Consider the following 21,226-nt stretch of genomic DNA (forward strand, 5'->3'; position numbering starts at 1 on the left):
TTCATTGCTGTTTTAAAGTCCATGCAAAGACAGGTCTTTAGTATTATGACAAAATGGCTTTAAAACCATAGAAGACATGTTTACTTTTTATTTATTTATTTTTTGGCTCTTCCAGGTGGCATGTGGGATCTTAGTTCCCTCGCCAGGGATCAAACCCTCACCCACTACAGTGGACCCCTATGGGATCTTGACCATTGGATAGCCAGGGAAGTCCTACATGTTTACTTTTTAATTATTTCAGGATCTGGGAGACAGGAGCAAAATATCATCATTACTTCATCCTTAATCCTTCCCATCCACGATGAAGTGACTCATTAATGTCTCCTCCCAGAGGAAGCCCCCGGGATGTGGCATTCAGTCCTCTTTTTCAGCTAGAGTATTTCGACAACTTGACTCACAAGTTCCCCAGAAGGAGCTGTTATTTTGCTAGAAGGAGGATAAGGTCAGAGAGTGACTCACTCCTTTGAGTTGCACGCGTGTCCCCAGGGTCTTGGATTAGCTCAGGCAATGCCTTCACAGGGTTCAGCAGGAGGCGAGATCCCACAGGGACAAATTAGCTCTGGGAAGAGCAAGCTGCTCTGCAGGCGCCTGGCAGAGGTTCTCGGGGGATGTGCGGAGCAGAGACGGTCCACAGCAGCACTGTCCCACAGACACCAAGTTCCAAATGTTCCAGCAGATACATTATTGTTTTTTTTTTCTTTTTTTTAATTTAAATTTATTTATTTTGAATTGGAGGATAATTGCTTTACCGTATTGTGTTGGTTTCTGTCAAACGTCCACATGAACCAGTAATGGCTATATGTATGCCCCTCCCTTTTGAACCTCCCTCCCCACTCCCACTCCAGCCCCCTGCTCTGTGTTGTCACAGAGCACCGGATTTGAGCTCCCTGAGTCATACAGCAAATTTTCAGTGGCTATCTAATTTTACATACAGTAATGTATATGTTTCAACGGTACTCTCTCAGTTCATCCCACCCTCTCCTTCCCTTGCTGTGTCCACAAGTCTGACCTCTATGTATAGCAGACACATTATTAAGGGAAAAAAAAAGACACAGATGACATCAACTTTAATAATGTATTTTACTCAGTGTACTATGTCCAAAAGTATGAAAAATTATTAAGGAGATCTTGAACATCCCTTTTCTCAGTTTTTAAAATCTGGTGTGTATTTTACACTTAGGGTACATTGCAGTACAAGTGCTAAATTGTCATCTGAAATCCTTGATCTCCTTTTAGGTTTCCTAAAATTTATACTTGTCATCAGAACTCCTTGATATGCTTTTAGATTTCCTAAGATTTATAGTTGAATGAATAGATTCATATACCCAGTTTTCTAAACAGACATGCAACTTTTCCAAAAACAATTTTTTTTTCCTTACCATTATGCTTTATTGAAGGGTATGGAATGTCATTCCCTGTGCTATACTGTAAGACCTTGTTGCTTATCTATTTGATATGTAATAGTTTGTGTCTCAGAAAAGGCAATGGCACCCTACTCCAGTACTCTTGCCTCCCATGGATGGAGGAGCCTGGTAGGCTGCAGTCCATGGGGTCACTAAGAGCTGGACACAACTGAGCGACTTCACTTTCACTTTTCACTTTCATGCATTGGAGAAGGAAATGGCAATGCACTCCAGTGTTCTTGCCTGGAGAATCCCAGGGACGGAGGAGCCTGGTGGGCTGCCGTCTATGGGGTCGCACAGTCAGACACGACTGAAGCGACTTAGCAGCAGCAGCAGCAGCAGCAGCAGTTTGTGTCTACTGACCCCGAACTCCTACTCCACACCTCCCTCACTCCCCCTCCCCTTTGCAACCATAAGCTTGTTTTCTATGTCTGTGAGTCTGTTTCTTTTTATAAATAAGTTCATTTGTATCATGTTTTTAGATTCCACATCTATGTGATTATATGGTATTTGCCTTTCTCTGTCTGAATTACTTCACTTAGTATGATAATATCTAGGTCTATCCATGTAGCTGCAAATGGGATTATTTCATTCTTTTTTAATGGCTGAGTAATATTCCATCGTGTGTGTGTGTGTGTGTATACATATATACACACATCTTCTTTCCCATTCATCTGTCAATGGACATTTAGGTTGCTTCCATGTCCTGGGTGCATGTACCTTTTTGAGGTGTAGTTTTCTCCAGGAGTGGGATTTCTGGGTCATGCGGTAGTTCTATTTTTATTTTTTGGAGGAACGTTCATCCTGCTCTCCATAGTGGCTGCCTCAGTGTACATTCCCACCAACAATGTAGGAGGGTTCCCAAGTATCAGTTTTGAAATTTAAATTTAGATTAATCAAAATGAAATAAAAGTAACAGTTGGGTTCCCCGGTCACACTAGCCAGGTTCCAAACACTCGGTGGCCAGAAGCAGCTCCTGGCCAGCACGTTGGATTGTGCAGATACAGGTCAGGACACGCAAATCTCACTGCCCAGGTTAACCTGCCCTTAGATCTCCTCACCCAAGTAAGATCACATCCTGATAAAATACACAGACATCCATGCCTGTGTAATCACGGGACTTTCGAGCTGAAAAGGCCTGAGGCACCACCCTCTCACCTCATAGAGGCAGGCGCCACGACTGGCACAGCATCACTTGGTAAACCCAGGCCTTTGCCATGACAGTGCACTGCTTCATTCACTCCTGGATGCAAGTGAATTTGCAAACACAAATGTCCTTAGTTTAAAACTCTACTTCCAAAAAAAAACCTGCTATGTCAAATGGCTTCCATTGTTCACAATATTCTTTTATGTAGGTTTCAGTTGAACACCAGAAATTTTCTCCATATTCTTACAATTGTTTATCTCCCTGAATTTTCTGATTATTTTCCAGATGATAGGAACGGTTAACTTGAATACCGTCTCCTTCACACATTTCACTCCTCTTTTCTTTGGCGTTTTGCAGCAGGAGTTTGTTTGGTGATTAATGATTTCTGGTTTCCAATCACACCAGGACAAGGACTTCTGCATCGTTTCTGTGCCGCATCTCACCCCTGAGTTTGTCCTCATCCAGAGCTTCGTGAAGGTGGTTCCCTTCAACAACTGCACCCTAGAGCAGGACCTGTACGTCTTCCATCGGGCAGGGTTGCTCAAGTAAGCGGATGCTTGGTGGGCCAAAAGACAGTCCATGAAGTTACAAAAGGAGCATGGAAAAGGAACTCCCTGCCATTTTAATTTAATAACTTATTTTTAAAATCGTCTTCTTGATGGAGGGCTTCATCAGGTGATTTTTACCAGTCTATTTAGGGAAAGAGTCATAGTGGCAAATTGCTAGTCCAGTCAGATATTAAAGCATAATCCAACTCTAAAATAATCAAAACAATGTCATTCGACCATTTCTATGGGTAGAGCAAGCTAACACAAGAAAGAGTCCCACCACAGACCCCGAGAGAGTAAAAATTGAATGTGTGTGTGTTTAAAGGTATATAGATGAATGTATATGATGGCATTTGTGTCACAATGGTGGGAAAAGAAAGAATTATTCTGTAAGTGATGGGATAAAATAAGAACAGAAATATTCTTCATATTCTCCAGTAAAATAAATTCCCACATGATTGAAGAGTTCAGTGTAAATATTGCAATAGGTCCAAATTAGAAACTGTGTCTATAGTACTAGGTTCCAGGAAAGATTCTGAGAATACAGCAGTGAGCAACCTACTGATGTGTCCCCTGTCCTTTCAAAGCTCATAAACACTCAAGTAAAAGTAAACCTGCAGCCGTGACGGGGATACCAGCCATGGGTCTGTGGGACCACGGAGATGTGTCACTAGAAAAAATCAACCCAGTCAGAGGAAGCCCACGGGGAGTGTGAGTGCAGACTAATCCTTACCATGTCTCAGGATGGGGAAGATCTTTTTAGAACATGCAAGAAAAAAAATCAAGATTTGTTTTTAATCTTATATACATAAGAGACATTCTAGAAAAGTCCATAGGACTTTATTAACCTTATGTGCCTTTGGGAAGCAAGACAGGGATGTGGGGGTGTACATGGCAGTGTATTCTTTGCTTTATATCTGTGGGCTCTGTTTGATTTTTTCATTAATAAATTTTATTTTCTAGAGCAGTTTTAGGCCCATAGCACCGTTTGTACCATCGATGAACCTATAGGGACTCACCATCATCAACCAGAGTCCACAGTTTACATGAAGGCTTGCTCATCAGTTACACCTTCTATCAGTTCAATTCAGTTCAGTCACTCTGTCATGTCTAACTCTTTGTGACCTCATGGACTGCAGCACGCCAGGCTTCTCTGTCCATCACCAACTCCCAGAGCTTGCTCAAACTCATGTCCATCAAGTCGGTGATGCCATCCAACCACCTCATCCTCTGTCATCCCCTTCTTCTCCTGCCTTCAGTCTTTCCTGACATTAGAGTATTTCCCAAGTCCTTCGCATCAGGTGGCCAAATTATTGGAGCTTCAGCTTTAGCATCAGCCCTTCCAATGAATATTCAGGACTGATTTAGGATGGACTGGTTGGATCTCCTTGCAGTCCAAGACTCTCAAGAATCTTCTCCAACACCACAGTTCAATAGCATCAGTTCTTTGGCACTCAGCTTTCTTTATGGTTCAACTCTCATATCCATACATAACTATTAGAAAAACCATAGCTTTGACTAGACAGATCTTTGTTGGCAAAGTAATGTCTCTGCTTTTTAATATGCTATCTAGTTTGGTCATAGCTTTCCTTCCAAGGAGCAAGCGTTTTTTTATTTCATGGCTGCAGCCACCATCTGCGGTGATTTTGGAGCCCAGGAGAATAAAGTCTCACTGTTTCCATTGTTTTCCCATCTATTTGCCATGAAGTGATGGTACCAGATGCCATGATCTTTGTTTTCTGAATGTTGAGTTTTAAGCCAGCTTTCCACTCTCCTCTTTCACTTTCATCAAGAGGCTCTTCAGTTCCTCTTCGATTTCTGCCATAAGGGTGGTGTCATCTGCATATCTAAGGTTATTGATATTTCCCCCAGCAATCTTGATTCCAGCTTGTGCTTCATCCAGCCCAGCATTTCACATGATGTACTCTGCATATAAGTTAAATAAGCAGGGTGACAATATACAGCCTTGACATACTCCTTTCCCAATTTGGAACCAGTCCATTGTTCCATGTCCAGTTCTAACTGTTGCTTCTTGACCTTCATACAGATTTCTCAGGAGACAGGTAAGGTCGTCTAGTATTCCCATCTTTTTAATAATTTTTCAGTTTATTGTGATCCACACAGTGAAAGACTTTAGCATAGTCAATGAAGCAGAAGTATATATTTTCTGAAATTCTCTTGCTTTTTCTTTGATCCAACGGATGTTGGGAATCTGATCTCTGGTTCCTCTGCCTTCTCTAAATTCAGCTTGAATATCTGGAAGTTCACGGTTCACATACTGTTGAGGCCTGGTTGGAGAATTTTGAGCATTACGTTGCTAGCGTGTGAGATGAGTGCAATTGTGTGGTAGTTTGAACATTCTTTGGGATTGGAATGAAAACTGACCTTTTCCAGTCCCGTGGCCACTGCTGATGGGTCTGGTCAAATGTGTAATGATGTGTCCTCCATTATAATTTCATATAGAGTAGTTTCTAAAACTCCTGTGTACTCCACCTATTCATCTCTCTCTGCTTCCCCACCATCTCTGTCAGCCACTGACCTTATCACCATTTCCATAGTTTTGTTCCCTGTAGCTCAAATGGTAAAGAATCTGCCTGCAATCCAGGAGATCAGGGTTTGATCCTTGAGTCCGGAAGATCCTCTGGAGAAAGGAATGGCAATCCACTCCAGTATTCTTGCCTGGAGAATTCCATGGACAGAGAAGCCTGGCAGGCTACAGTTCGTGGGGTCACAAAGCACTGGACACGACTGAGCAACTAACACACACACAGAATGGCATAGCTGGAATCATATAGTGTCTGGCCTTTACAGATTAGCCTCTTTCATTTAGTAATTAGTATTTTCAAGTTCCTCCATGTCTTTTCATGGCTTGATAGCTCAATTCTTTTCAGCCCTGAATGGTATTCCTTTGTCTGGATGGACCACAGTTTATCCTCTCACCTACTGAAAGACCGCTTGGTTGCTTCCAAGTTTTGGCAACTATGAATAAGGCAGACTACAAAGGCAACTACAAATATTCGTGTGCAGGTTTTTGTGTGGACGTAAGGTTTTGACTCGTTTGGGTATAAACCAAGGAGCACAACCATAGATTGTATGGTAAGAATATTGAGTTTTGTAAGAAACTACCCCCTTATCTTCCAAAGTCCTTCACCATTTTTGCATTCCTACCTGCAATAAATGCTTCTTCATGTCCTCACTGGTATCTGTCAGTGTTCTGAATTGCCATTCTAATAGCTGTATTGTGGTATCTTGCTTTAATTTGCATTTCCATACTGATTTATGATGTTGAGCATCTTTTCATTTGCTGTCTGCAATCTGTGTATCTACTTTGGTGAGACGTCTGTTCATATCTTCTGCCCTTTTTAAGAGTGGGTTGCTTATTTCTCTGTGTGTGTTTTTTTTAATTATAGGCATGCATTATGTACATAACAGAAAATGAAGTTACTTTTTGTATCACTGAGATTTTAAATTTTATTATGACTCAAGTAAAACTTTTATTAGAATGTTCTTTACGCTCTCTGCATTCTTGCATAGAGCATATTGGTGACATTTTCTCATGACTTCCAATGCTACTCGTGAATAAACACATGGATGACAGCAGCCAGATGACACACAGTCAGGACTGGGCCCCGGGTCTGCCTGTGGTCGTGACCTTGCTCTTAGTTGCTTAATTATTAAATTCATAGTCATGTTCCTTTCTTGTACACTTCCTTTTCTTACTATGAACACATATTTCTTTTATTAAAATTAAGTTTAATTTTTCAAAACAATGAGACTTGCAACATGCATCTGGAAATTAATCCTGGTGGCAGCAGGGCCCTAGATTTTCTCTGTAACCATTTGCAACGTCAGCTTCATGTTTGCTTTGTTCTAATCACTTACATATAAAGGTGCAGCTTGTGTGCACCTGGGTTCTTTTCTGAAAAGTTAAAGACTCTCTAGCGGAAATAGTTTCCGTGTCCTTAGAAAATCATGATCTTTGTCACTGTTCCCCTCTGAGCCCTCTATGGGAACTTTCCTTTGTTGCTCTGAGTTTCACTGACAGCCCACCCACCGCTGCTCACCCAGTTCTCAGTGTGGCCAGTCTTGTGGCTCCTTTGCACTTTTACTCTTGTTCCTGACTCCTTGCTGCTTGCGTGTGTTGGGGGGGAATGTCCCTCAAAACCCATGTGCGTGTCTCCAAGGGGGATGTCTCCCTTGTGGCCATGGCAGTGGGTCCTTGTTCTCTAGAGCAAACCTAGATCTTCAATTCGTTCAATTCTACCTGCGTTCCAGGTAGAGGAGGAAGATACAGAGGAAGGGGAGCGAGAAGATGCAGACCGGGTAGTGATGAGGGTGAATGTGAGGGGCATGAGGCAGGTGGGGGTGGAGGGCAGGAGGCAGTGGAAGCAGCCACGTGGGCACAGCCCTCCACTGCCCTGCTTTTTGAGCTGTGGCTTTAAATACATCCGTGTTCTTCCATTTTTTGCTTCACTTCTCTTGGCATCTGGGATGGATTGTTCTTGCCCTTAAGTTTGGTTACTCTAAATTTCATGACCTCCTCGAGGAGAAAAAAGATGGCAGAGGAATAGGACGGGAAGACCACTTTCTCCCTCACAAATTCCTCAAAGGAACATTTCAACGCTGAGCAAACTCCACAAAACAACTTCTGTAGGCTGGCAGAGGACATCAGGCAACCAGAAAAGCAGACCATTGTCTTCAAAAACAGGTAGGAAAAAATATAAAAGATGAAAAAGGAGACAAAGGAGGTGGGGAGGGAGCTCCGTCCCGGGAAGGGAAGCCCGTCCCGGGAAGGGAATTTTAAGAAGAGAGGTTTCCAAACACCAGGAAACACTCTCCCTGCCGAGTCTGTGGCGAGCCTTGGAAACACAGAGGGCAACATAACAGGAAGGAAAAATAAATAAATAATTAAAACCAAGAGATTACAAGCCCAACAGTAACTCCCCCAGCGGAAAAGCAGCACAGACGCCTGCATCCGCCATTGGGAAGTGGGGGCAGGGCAGGGACGCGCGGGAGGCGCAGGCTGCAGTGCTTTGTAAGAATCGGGCAGGAACGCCCCACGTGCAACCAGAATGATCTAACTTGGGCTAGCAAACCAGACTGTGGGATAGCTACCGCATGAAAAGCTCGAACATAAGACACCGCCAGGACCGAGCACAGAACAAAGGACGGAATGGGAAAAGCCGGCTGCAGACCATCCCCCGCCGGGGACAGGCAGCCAGAGCTGTAAGGACTGGAAAGGGGCAATTGCAGACCCGGAGAGACTTTACTTACCTAACTGCAAGCAGGCTCCTTTGCTAAGACTTCTGGGGGTGCTGGACAGTCACAATCTGCCTCACGGGGGATGCCAGCGGTCCACCCAGAGAGCTGAGCAGCAGTGGCAGAAAAGGTTGACAAGCCGCGGCTATCGCGCTCGCCAAACTCCTGAGCTACTCGGACCTGGGAAGAGCACAAAGCGCAGTCCCAGCCGAATCTGTGCCTCTGAGGGCTGCCTGAGCGCCGAACCTGAGCGGCTTGGACCGGGGAAGTGCACGCAGCCTAGGGCCGGCCTCAGACGGTTCCCGGCTGAGCATCGTAGAGCCGGAGCGGTTTGTGCGCGGCAAGAAGGGACAGGTCAAGCGGGGCTGAGACACTGTGTGCACACGACAGTGCTATTTGTTTGCAGCATCCTCCCTCCCCACAACGCGACTGAACTAGTGAGCCTGAAAAACCAGCAAACAGAAGAAGTTAAACAGAGGGAACCACCTTGGAAGTGATCCCACACGGCCCACAACATCAGAGAAGGGCCAGTTATATTTTTACTATTTTAAAAATCATTCCTTTTTTTTTTCTTCTTTTTTTTCTAACTTTTTTTAAATTGTTAAGTCTTCTATTTCTCCTCTAATTTTTATTTCTATAACCTACTATTACTATTTTTAAAAAAAAAAAGACTTTTTTTTTTTAAGGCAAACACCATATATAGTCTTTGCATGGTTGTTGGTGGTTTTTTGTTGTTGTTTTTTTTTGTTTGTTTGTTTTTTAATAATTCTTGTTTTTTTTTCTTTCTTCCTTTTTCCTTCTGCTTTTCTTTAATATTGTATCTTTGAAAATCCAACCTCTACTCTAGATTTTTAATCTTTGCTCTTAGGTTTTTGTTGTCAATTTTGTACATTTAAAAACCCAAACTTCACTACCCAAGTTTACCTGAGAGCGAGATTTCTGGCTTGACCACTCTCTCCTCCTTTGGACTCTCCTTTTTCTCCACCAGGTGGCCTCTGTCTCTTTTCTCCCCCATCTCTTGTCTATCCAACTCTGTGAATCTCTGTGTGTTCCAGACGGTGGAGAACACCCAAGGAACTGGTTACTGGCAAGATTTGTCTGCCTCCTTCTCATTCCTCTCTCTTATCCTCCTGGCCACCTCTGTCTACTTCTTCCCTCTCCTCTTTCCTGTATAACTCCATAAATACCTCTGAGCGGTCCAGACTATGGAGCGCACATAAGGAAGTGACTACTGGCTAGCTTGCTCTCTCCTCTTTTGATCTCACCGCATCTCATTCCAGTTACCTCTAACTACCCCCTCCATCTTCTCTTCTCCTTGTAACTCAGTGAACCTCTCTGAGTGTCCCTCAATGTGGAGAAACTTTTCATCTTTAACCTAGATGTTTTATCATCGGTGCTGTATAGATGGAGAAGTCTAGAGGCTACTGTAAAAATAAAACTGAAAGCCAGAAGCAGGAGGCTTAAATCCAAAGCCTGAAAACATTAGAGAACTCTTGAATTCAGGGAACATTAAGCAATAGGAGCTCATCAAATGCCTTCATACCTACACCGAAACCAAGCTCCACCCAAGGGCCAACAAGTTCCAAAACAAGACATACCACTCAAATTCTCCAGCAACACAGGAACACTCCCCTGAGCTTCAATATACAGGCAGCTCAAAATTATTCCAAAACCTTTGATGTCTCATAACCCATTACTGGTCACTCCACTGCACTCCAGAGAGAAGAAACCCAGCTCCACCCACCAGAACTCCAACACAAGCCTCCCTAACCAGGAAACCTTGACAAGCCACTGATAGAACCCCACCCACAGTAAGGAAGCTCCATAATAAAGAGAACTCCACAAATTACCAGAATATAAAAAGGCCACCCCAAACGCAGCAATATAACCAAGATGAAGAGACAGAGGAATACTCAGCAGGTAAAGGAACAGGAGAGTTGCCCACCAAACCAAACAAAAGAGGAAGAAGTAGGGAATCTACCTGAGAAGGAATTCCAAATATTGATAGTGAAAATGATCCAAAATCTTGAAATCAAAATGGAATCACAGATAAATAGCCTAGAGACAAGGATTGAGAAGATGCAAGAAAGGTTTAACAAGGACCTAGAAGAAATAAAAAAGAGTCAAAATATAATGAATAACGCAATAAATGAGATCAGAAACACTCTGGAGGCAACAAATAGTAGAATAACAGAGGCAGAAGATAGGATTAGTGAAATAGAAGATAGAATGGTAGAAATAAATGAATCAGAGAGGAAACAAGAAAAACAAATTAAAAGAAACGAGGACAATCTCAGAGACTTCCAGGACAATATGAAACGCTCCAACATTCGAATTATAGGAGTCCCAGAAGAAGAAGACAGAAAGAAGGATCATGAGAAAATCCTTGAGGAGATAATAGTTGAAAACTTCCCTAAAATGGGGAAGGAAATAATCACCCAAGTCCAAGAAACACAGAGTTCCAAATAGGATAAACCCAAGACGAAACACCCCAAGACACATATTAATCAAATTAACAAAGATCAAACACAAAGAACAAATATTAAAAGCAGCAAGGGAAAAACAACAAATAACACACAAGGGGATTCCCATAAGGATAACAGCTGATCTTTCAATAGAAACTCTTCAGGCCAGGAGGGAATGGCAAGACATACTTAAGGTGATGAAAGACAATAACCTACAGCCCAGATTACTGTACCCAGCAAGGATCTCATTCAAATACGAAGGAGAAATCAAAAGCTTTACAGACAAGCAAAAGCTGAGAGAATTCAGGACCACCAAACCAGCTCTCCAACAAATTCTAAAGGATATTCTCTAGACAGGAAACACGAAAAGGGTGTATAAACCCGAACCCAAAACAATAAAGTAAATGGTAACGGGATCATACTTATCAATAATTACCTTAAACGTAAATGGGTTGAATGCCCCAACCAAAAGACAAAGACTGGCCGAATGGATACAAAAACAAGACCCCTCTATATGCTGCTTACAAGAGACCCACCTCAAAACAAGGGACACATACAGACTGAAAGTGAAGCACTGGAAAAAGATATACCACGCAAATAGAGACCAAAAGAAAGCAGGAGTGGCAATACTCATATCTGATAAAATAGACTTTAAAACAAAGGCTGTGAAAAGAGACAAAGAAGGCCACTACATAATGATCAAAGGATCAATCCAAGAAGAAGATATAACAATTATAAATATATATGCACCCAATATAGGAGCACCACAATTTGTAAGACAAATGCTAACAAGTATGAAAGGGGAAATCAACAATAACACAATAATAGTGGGAGACTTTAATACCCCACTCACACCTATGGACAGATCAACTAAACAGAAAATTAACAAAGAAACTCAAACTTTAAATGATACATTAGATCAGTTAGACCTAATTGATATCTATAGGACATTTCACCCCAAAACAATGAATTTCACCTTTTTTTCAAGTGCTCATGGAACCTTCTCCAGGATAGATCACATCCTGGGCCATAAATCTAAACTTGATAAATTCAAAAAAATCGAAATCATTCCAAGCATCTTTTCTGACCATAATGCATTAAGATTAGATCTCAATTACAGGAGAAAAACTATTAAAAATTCCAACATATGGAGGTTGAACAACACACTTCTGAATAACCAACAAATCACAGAAGAAATAAAAAAAGAAATCAAAATATGCATAGAAACTAATGAAAATGAAAACACAACAACCCAAAACCTGTGGGACACTATAAAAGCAGTGCTAAGAGGAAAGTTCATAGCAATACAGGCTTACCTCAAGAAACAAGAAAAAAGTCAAATAAATAACCTAACTCTACAACTAAAGCAACTAGAAAAGGAAGAATTGGAGAACCCCAGAGTTAGTAGAAGGAAAGAAATCTTAAAAATTAGGGCAGAAATAAATGCAAAAGAAACAAAAGAGACCATAGCAAAAATCAACAAAGCCAAAAGCTGGTTCTTTGAAAGGATAAATAAAATTGACAAACCATTAGCCAGACTCATCAAGAAGCAAAGAGAGAAAAATCAAATCAATAAAATTAGAAATGAAAATGGAGAGATCACAACAGACAACACATAAATACAAAGGATCATAAGAGACTACTATCAGCAGTTGTATGCCAATAAAATGGACAACGTGGAAGAAATGGACAAATTCTTAGAAAAGTACAATTTTCCAAAACTGAACCAGGAAGAAATAGAAAATCTTAACAGACCCATCACAAGCACAGAAATTGAAACTGTAATCAGAAATCTTCCAGCAAACAAAAGCCCAGGTCCAGACGGCTTCACAGCTGAATTCTACCAAAAATTTCGAGAAGAGCTAACACCTATCCTCCTCAAACTCTTCCAGAAAATTGCAGAGGAAGGTAAACTTCCAAACTCATTCTATGAGGCCACCATCACCCTAATACCAAAACCTGACAAAGATGTCACAAAAAAAGAAAACTACAGGCCAATATCACTGATGAACATAGATGCAAAAATCCTCAACAAAATTCTAGCAATCAGGATCCAACAACACATTAAAAAGATCATACACCATGACCAAGTGGGCTTTATCCCAGGGATGCAAGGATTCTTCAATATCCGCAAATCAATGTAATTCACCACATTAACAAATTGAAAAATAAAAACCATATGATTATCTCAGTAGATGCAGAGAAGGCCTTTGACAAAATTCAACATCCATTTATGATAAAAACTCTCCAGAAAGCAGGAATAGAAGGAACATACCTCAACATAATAAAAGCTATATATGATAAACCCACAGCCAACATTATCCTCAATGGTGAAAAATTGAAAGCATTTCCCCTAAAGTCAGGAACAAGACAAGGATGTCCACTTTCACCGCTACTATTCAACATAGTTCTGGAAGTTTTGGCCACAGCAATCAGAGCAGAAAAAGAAATAAAAGGAATCCAAATTGGAAAAGAAGAAGTAAAACTCTCACTGTTTGCAGATGACATGATCCTCTACATGGAAAACCCTAAAGACTCCACCAGAAAATTACTAGAGCTCATCAATGAATATAGTAAAGTTGCAGGATATAAAATCAACACACAGAAATCCCTTGCATTCCTATACACTAATAATGAGAAAGTAGAAAAAGAAATTAAGGAAACAATTCCATTCACCATTGCAACAAAAAGAATAAAATACTTAGGAATATATCTACCTAAAGAAACTAAAGACCTATATATAGAAAACTATAAAACACTGATGAAAGAAATCAAAAAGGACACTAATAGATGGAGAAATATACCATGTTCATGGATCGGAAGAATCAATATAGTGAAAATGAGTATACTACCCAAAGCAATTTACAAATTCAATGCAATCCCTATCAAGCTACCAGCCATATTTTTCACAGAACTAGAACAAATAATTTCAAGATTTGTATGGAAATACAAAAAACCTCGAATTGCCAAAGCAATCTTGAGAAAGAAGAATGGAACTGGAGGAATCAACTTGCCTGACTTCAGGCTCTACTACAAAGCCACAGTCATCAAAACAGTATGGTACTGGCACAAAGACAGACATATAGATCAATGGAACAAAATAGAAAGCCCAGAGATAAATCCACACACCTATGGACACCTTATCTTTGACAAAGGAGGCAAGAATATACAATAGAGTAAAGACAATCTCTTTAACAAGTGGTGCTGGGAAAACTGGTCAACCACTTGTAAAAGAATGAAACTAGATCACTTTCTAACACCCCACACAAAAATAAACTCAAAATGGATTAAAGATCTAAATGTAAGACCAGAAACTATAAAACTCCTAGAGGAGAACATAGGCAAAACACTCTCCGACATAAATCACAGCAGGATCCTCTATGATCCACCTCCCAGAATTCTGGAAATAAAAGCAAAAATAAACAAATGGGATCTAATTAAAATTAAAAGCTTCTGCACAACAAAGGAAAATATAAGCAAGGTGAAAAGACAGCCTTCTGAATGGGAGAAAATAATAGCAAGTGAAGCAACTGACAAACAACTCATCTCAAAAATATACAAGCAACTTATGCAGCTCAATTCCAGAAAAATAAACGACCCAATCAAAAAATGGGCCAAAGAACTAAATAGACATTTCTCCAAAGAAGACATACGGATGGCTAACAAACACATGAAAAGATGCTCAACATCACTCATTATTAGAGAAATGCAAATCAAAACCACAATGAGGTACCACTTCACACCAGTCAGAATGGCTGCGATCCAAAAATCTGCAAGCAATAAATGCTGGAGAGGGTGTGGAGAAAAGGGAACCCTCCTACACTGTTGGTGGGAATGCAAACTAGTACAGCCACTATGGAGAACAATGTGGAGATTCCTTTAAAAATTGCAAATAGAACTACAGTATGACCCAGCAATCCCACTGCTGGGCATACACACCAAGGAAACCAGAATAGAAAGAGACACATGTACCCCAATGTTCATTGCAGCACTGTTTATAATAGCCAGGACATGGAAACAACCTAGATGTCCATCAGCAGATGAATGGATAAGAAAGCTGTGGTACATATACACAATGGAGTATTACTCAGCCATTAAAAAGAATTCATTTGAATCAGTTCTGATGAGATGGATGACACTGGAGCCGATTATACAGAGTGAAGTAAGCCAGAAAGAAAAACACCAATACAGTATACTAACACATATATATGGAATTTAGGAAGATGGCAATGACGACCCTGTATGCAAGACAGGAAAAAAGACACAGATGTGTATAATGGACTTTTGGACTCAGAGGGAGAGGGCGAGGGTGGGATGATTTGGGAGAATGGCATTCTAACATGTATACTATCATGTAAGAATTGAATCGCCAGTCCAGGTTTGATGCATGATACAGGATGCTTGGGGCTGGTGCATGGGGATGACCCACAGAGATGTTATGGGGAGGGAGGTGGGAGGGGGGCTCATGTTTGGGAACGCATGTAAGAATTAAAGATTTTAAAATAAAAAAAAATAAATTAAAACAAACAAACAAAAAAATTTCATGACCTCCTGTCCTCGGCTCCCACCGGATCGCCTTCCTCTTCCCTTGGGAAATTATATTTATGTCTGTCACCTGCCCTCTGGCCATGCTGCTGAGCACAGGGACAAATAGCGGTGTCACCTCTCTGTCAACAGATTCCACGAGGGGGAATCTCGTTTCATTTGTGGCTACTGGTCTTTGGGAGGACATTTCCCAGCATTTATGTTAGCTTTCATTTGGAATGTGCATTAACTGAACGCTTTTTAACACTCTCCTTCACCGAGTGATCTCAGGGATGCCTGCTTATATAACCTGCCTGTTCTTCACCATTGTGTGTGTGAAAGTTGCTCAGTCATGTCTGACTCTTTGCACCAGGCTCCTCTGTCCATGGAATTCTCCAGGCCAGAATACTGGAGTGGGTAGCCATTCCCTTCTCCAGGGGATCTTCCAGACCCAGGGATTGAACCCAGGTCTCCTGCATTGCAGGCGGATTTTTTACTATATGAGCACCATTGCATGGGCTTTTCTTCTTTATTCATGACCAGAGGACAAGTTTGGATGAACCAACTGGTCATTCCATCTTCCTGCCCTTCCAAAGCATGTTTTTCTGAAATTTGCCATCTTTTTTTTTAATTTGGGAGACTAGGTTTCAAACTTACTCATCCAACTGATATATATATATATATATATATATATATATATATATATATATATATATATATATATGGGTGCCAGAAATGATTTTCTATGAATAAACATTGACCTCTAAGTTGAATCATACTACTTATTGTCAACTTTGCTCAGCAAATAAAAATGCCCTTCAAGTTGGCTTTTAAACGGTTCCTTCCCTCAGTGTTTTTGCTTTATATGCTTTTCCATGGGTGACTCACTCATGCCTGGTAGTCATCTTTTTCTAGCATGTCACCATTCTACCTGTTTCAGGCCCATGTTGTCACTGAGAGTGGTTTAGGGCTATCAGTCTTTCTGTGCTTTTAACCAGCTCCCTTGAATAGAAGCCAAGAGAAACTTTCTTTTGTAGTTATCATTTTGTTTTGGTTTAAACTGAAATGCTGACAGCTGTCGAATTATTTTATGTTTCTATTACATAGATCACTCCTTTGAAGTGCAGAAAGATTCAAATTACTTTTTCTTCTTTCCATCATTTAGTTTTAATTCACTGGCATCGAAAAACCACCCTATATTCTGCAAGACTGAGTGACGACATACACATTGACTGCTAGGTGTCTATAACCATTCTTTCATTCAACTTGAAGTTGAAAAATTAACTGTTAAATCTTTTTCCTTCTACTTTTATGTATGATTTTTTATTTTGTTATGTATGCAGTCTGATTAAATGCCATAAAATCTGATCTTTGAGGCCAGAATCTGCCAAAACCAGGAGAACAAAATCTCTTGTGAAACAAAACTTTCCAGATCCAAAAAGGGACCAGTGGGCAAGGATGACATAATTTCCTCGTGAAGAGGTGACACTTCCTGAACATTTCCAAGTTCAGCAGAGGAGGGATGTGTGAGAGCGGAGTGACCTGGGGAGGTGAAGGGCCACAGGGAAAGATTAGGAAACCAGGGGGCCCCATGTAGGACCCCCTTGGGAAAACTTGCCTCTGCTATGGCTGGAGGAAGCCCCATGAATGGGTGGACAACCATGGCTAAACTCTCTGATTCAAAGCAGCTCTAGAACCACGTGTGAGCCCTTGAGAAAACGCCTAAACCGTCTTGGCGTGAGCATGTGTTCCCTTCTGGGAAGGTTGTGCAAGGTAACCAGCAGAACAGGTGGTGGGCTGGGGGCATGGTCTCCTTCCTGGCTCTCTGCCTGGTTGTGGGACAGAGGAAGAGACCCAGCACAGAGCTGATAATGAAAGAACGATGATCTGAAACTCCTCATTCCAAACTTGTGGAGAGATACAAGTAGGAACATCTGAACTAGATTTTGGCACAAGGTGGCCATGTCAGAACCATGTTCTTATTTTTCACTTAGAAATTGCTCATGCTGTTTCTATTATTCAGTTCAGTTCAGTTCATTTCAGTCGCTCAGTCATGTCTGACTCTTTGCAGCCTCATGGACTGCAGCACACCAGGCTTCTCTGTCCATCACCAACTCCTGGAGCTTACTCAAACTCATGTTCATCGAATCGGTGATGCCATCCAACCATCTCATCTTCCGTCGTCCTCTTCTCCCCCCATCTTCAATCTTTCCCAGCATCAGGATCTTTTCCAATTAGTCAGTTCTTCACATCAGGTGGCCAAAGTATTGGAGTTTCAGCTTCAGCATCAGTCCTTCCAATGAATATTCAGGACTGATTTCCTTTAGGGTGGAGTGGGTGGATTTCCTTGCAATCCTAGGGACCCTCAAGAGTCTTCTCCAACACCACAGTTCAAAAGCATTAGTTCTTTGGCACTCAACTTTCTTTATAGTCCAACTCTCACATCCATACATGACTACTGGAAAAACCATAGCTTTGGCTAGACAGACTTTGGTGGCAAAGTAATGGCTCTGCTTTTTAATATGCTGTCTAACTTGGTCATAACTTTTCTTCCAAGGAGCAAGTGTCTTTTAATTTTATGGCTGCCGTCACCATCTACAGTGATTTTGGAGCCCAAGAAAATAAAATTTGTCAGTGTTTCCACTGTTTTCCCATCTATTTGCCATGAAGTAATGGGATGCCATGATATTAGTTTTCTGAATGTTGAGTTTTAAGCCAACTTTTTCACTCTCCTCTTTCACTTTCATTAAGAGGCTCTTTAGTTCTTCTTCACTTTCTGCCATAAGGGTGTCATCTGCATATCTGAGGTTATTGATGTTTCTCCCAGCAATCTTGATTCCAGCTTGTGCTTCATCCAGCCCAGCATTTCTCATGATGTGCTCTGCGTATAAGTTAAATAAGCAGGATGACAATATACAGCCTTGACGTACTCTTTTTCCAATTTTATTATTATTCTATTACTCAGGTGATAGCAATTGATTGGGGCTTCCCTGGTTGCTCAGTGGTAAAGAATCTGCCTGCCCGTACAGGAGATTCAGGGGATGTGGGTTTGATCCCTGGGTCCAATGGCAACCTATTCTAGTGTTCTTGTCTGGAAAACTCCATGGACGGAAAAGGCTGGCGGGCTATGGTCCCTGGAGTCACAAAGAGTTGGAAATGACTTAGAGACAAAGTAATTGATCATTTTTATATCAGTTAACTATAGATGTAGATTGTTCTTTCTAAATGTGCTTCTTTGCACACAAATGGAAGAGGACATTAAAACATAAGCACAAATATTCACTACAGTTGAAAGTAAAGTAGGTTAGAGTATTTTACTTTATTAATAATAGGAGAAGTAGCCTTGTCCTATTTGATAATAACACTAATAACCCCCTAATGACTGGAGAGTGTGCCGTGTATGAACCCTATATCGTATGCAGGGCCCAGCCTCCAGGCTAAGGTGGAGACATCACCTCCCCTTTGCATGGGTCCACAGCTCCATCCATGGCAAACAGGCACTCAGATGCCCTGCATACCTAGGTATGGGGTGGGCTGGCGCTCTACACGGAGTTGCCAGCCTAACACACTGTGGCACTGCCTGCCCTGGGTGCAGACAGCCACCACCTTGCTCTGATTAGAGACTCCAGGGGCACAGTTTGATGCTGATCCTCCCCAGGCCCATGTCCAGGACCCCAGCGAGGGTGGGGCAGGATTGCTCAAAGTGGGGCTCCCCCATTGATGCACCCAGTTGTCACCCTGGCAGAGGATGGAAGCCATCACAGGGCAGAGATGGGGAAGGTGCCAAAGGCAGGGCACAGATTGGGGAGAAACCATTGTGGGAACTGGGCGAGGTGGGTACCATGTGTGAGCCAAGGCATCAAGCCCCAGACGTGCTGCTCCATTGTCCTACTAGACTTCACATAAAATCACGAAATCAAAGATAAAATTATTAAGAAATTTAAGACTCATGAAGCCGGCCTGGGTTCAGTGTAAGTTCTTAACTTCTTAACATACTTTATAAATTTGATGAAGAGTTTGGCTTTATGTATGAAGCAAATGTGACATAAGGCATAGTGCTGAACATTTTAAATGAAATAAATTTAAAACTTGACTTTGTATTGTTTGGTTAATGGTTACAGTCAGTGTTGCTGTTTTCTTTTTCTTTTAACCTTATTCTTTGCAATTTTTAAATGAATGTTTTCCATGTTTTCTAGAATGAAGAGTTACTTTTAATTTAAATCCCAATGTTATATAAAAATATTTTACTGGATATTATTTTACATAAGTGTGACCTGTTACAATCTTGTCTCCATTTGGGGGACAGGGAGAATATGTATTTTAGTACTTTAAGCTGAAAAAGAAAATGTGTCTCTTCTTACCCAGGACCATTGAAATAAGGTTAGCTACCCTCTCGGACACTCCTGGTGTTGAAAAGCTCATCAGCACCCTCATGCCATGTAAAAGCATATTGGAGGATTTGAAGCAGTACAACGAGGCTCGCAGGGACCCTGTAAGTACCTGCTACTTCCAGACTGGCTTCCTTTCTCCATGCTTTGGTACCATTATGAGCTGTGTAGGTTCCATCCTGAAGTTTTCTTGGGCCTTGTTGGAGAATTGGGTGGTGGGGAGCAACAGAGGTGGGTTGAGAGAGGGGAGGGAGAAAAAAAGAACAAGGAAACTGAGGTTTGAAGAAGTTTGGGGCTATTTTTCTGACTAGTGGCCCCATGGGGGCTGATCAGATATGCCCTAAATCCTTATCTCTGGCATAGAAAATTTGAACTTGATCTAGGCAATGTGTAAGAAAATGAGACCCCAGTGCTTGAAATAGGTGCATCTGAGTCAGGTTAGAGGATCCTTGGCAGCACCCCAGCAGCACCCATTTCACCCTCTGGATGATGGGTTGGTCCATACCCTTTTGTTGAGCTGGCTGCATCCTCAAGGATCAGATTGGCTGGGAAGATCCTGTGTGACAAATTTGGGGCTCTCTTCCTAGTACAGTAAGTATATCATACATCTGGCATAACAAAGGGCAAGCTAGCAGTGGTCCTTACGTCGTCGCTGCCTTCTTAAGGACCACGTCAGTTACCTTCCTCCAGATATGGAAGAATGCATGTGGTTAGGAAAATGCTTCATTACTGTTTTGATGAATTTTATTTTAAAAAATGTTCACTGAAGCATAATCAATAAAAAAAGTTTGATGGATTTCACAATTTAAACACGCCATGGAATAAGCAGGAAACAGACTAACCCAGCCCACCGGAAATCACTTTCAAGTTCTCGTTTAGTGACTTCCCCCTACCCCCAGGTTAGTACTACCTTCGCTTCTAAGATCATAAATACCCGGCTTTTGAGCTTTATTTAAAGGGATCAGACAGTATGTTTTCTGACACCAAGCACCTTTTGCTCAGCCACAACTGTGAGATTCATCCACAGTGTGGTGTACACAGTACTTCATTGCTTGAACATACCCCAGTTTATTCATTCCACCTCTCAGGTCATCTGGCGAGTTCCCAGTTATGGGCTTTTTTGAATAAACATTTCAGTCAATCTAAAACTCATCAAGAGGGAGGCAACAAACACAAACATGGTGAGAGTTTTAATAAATATAAAGGCATTGAATTAAAAGAAAGCTTCCCTTCAGCACATGTTTTTCTGTTTTGGTTTGTCTTGCTCTCTTTTGGTCTTCATTTATATATATATATATATATATATATATATATATATATTTTTTTTTTTTTTTTGCCTTCCCTCGTGGCTGGCTGACACAGTATGATGTAGCGGCCCAGTTCTTAAAGTGGATTCTAAGGAACTCTAGGGGTCCCCAAGACATTCAGGGAGTTTGTGAGCTTAAAACTATCCTCCTAAGAAGAGTAAGAAATTATTTTCCTTTTCTGCAGA

The 21,226-nt window shown here is 41.4% G+C and overlaps 1 protein-coding gene across 1 annotated transcript in view; it reads left to right on the forward strand.

The window, feature by feature from the left end:
* The window catches only part of CFAP61 (cilia and flagella associated protein 61), a 249,520-nt gene that overhangs the window by 77,718 nt on the left and 150,576 nt on the right, over window positions 1-21,226 (forward strand). The window contains exons 13-14 of the mRNA XM_069547844.1: window positions 2,956-3,095; window positions 19,712-19,838. Coding sequence (XP_069403945.1) covers window positions 2,956-3,095; window positions 19,712-19,838 — 267 coding nt within the window. The remainder of the gene's footprint in view (window positions 1-2,955; window positions 3,096-19,711; window positions 19,839-21,226) is intronic.

The sequence above is a fragment of the Ovis canadensis genome, chromosome 13, assembly GCF_042477335.2.
Source record: "Ovis canadensis isolate MfBH-ARS-UI-01 breed Bighorn chromosome 13, ARS-UI_OviCan_v2, whole genome shotgun sequence".
NCBI lineage: Eukaryota > Metazoa > Chordata > Mammalia > Artiodactyla > Bovidae > Ovis > Ovis canadensis.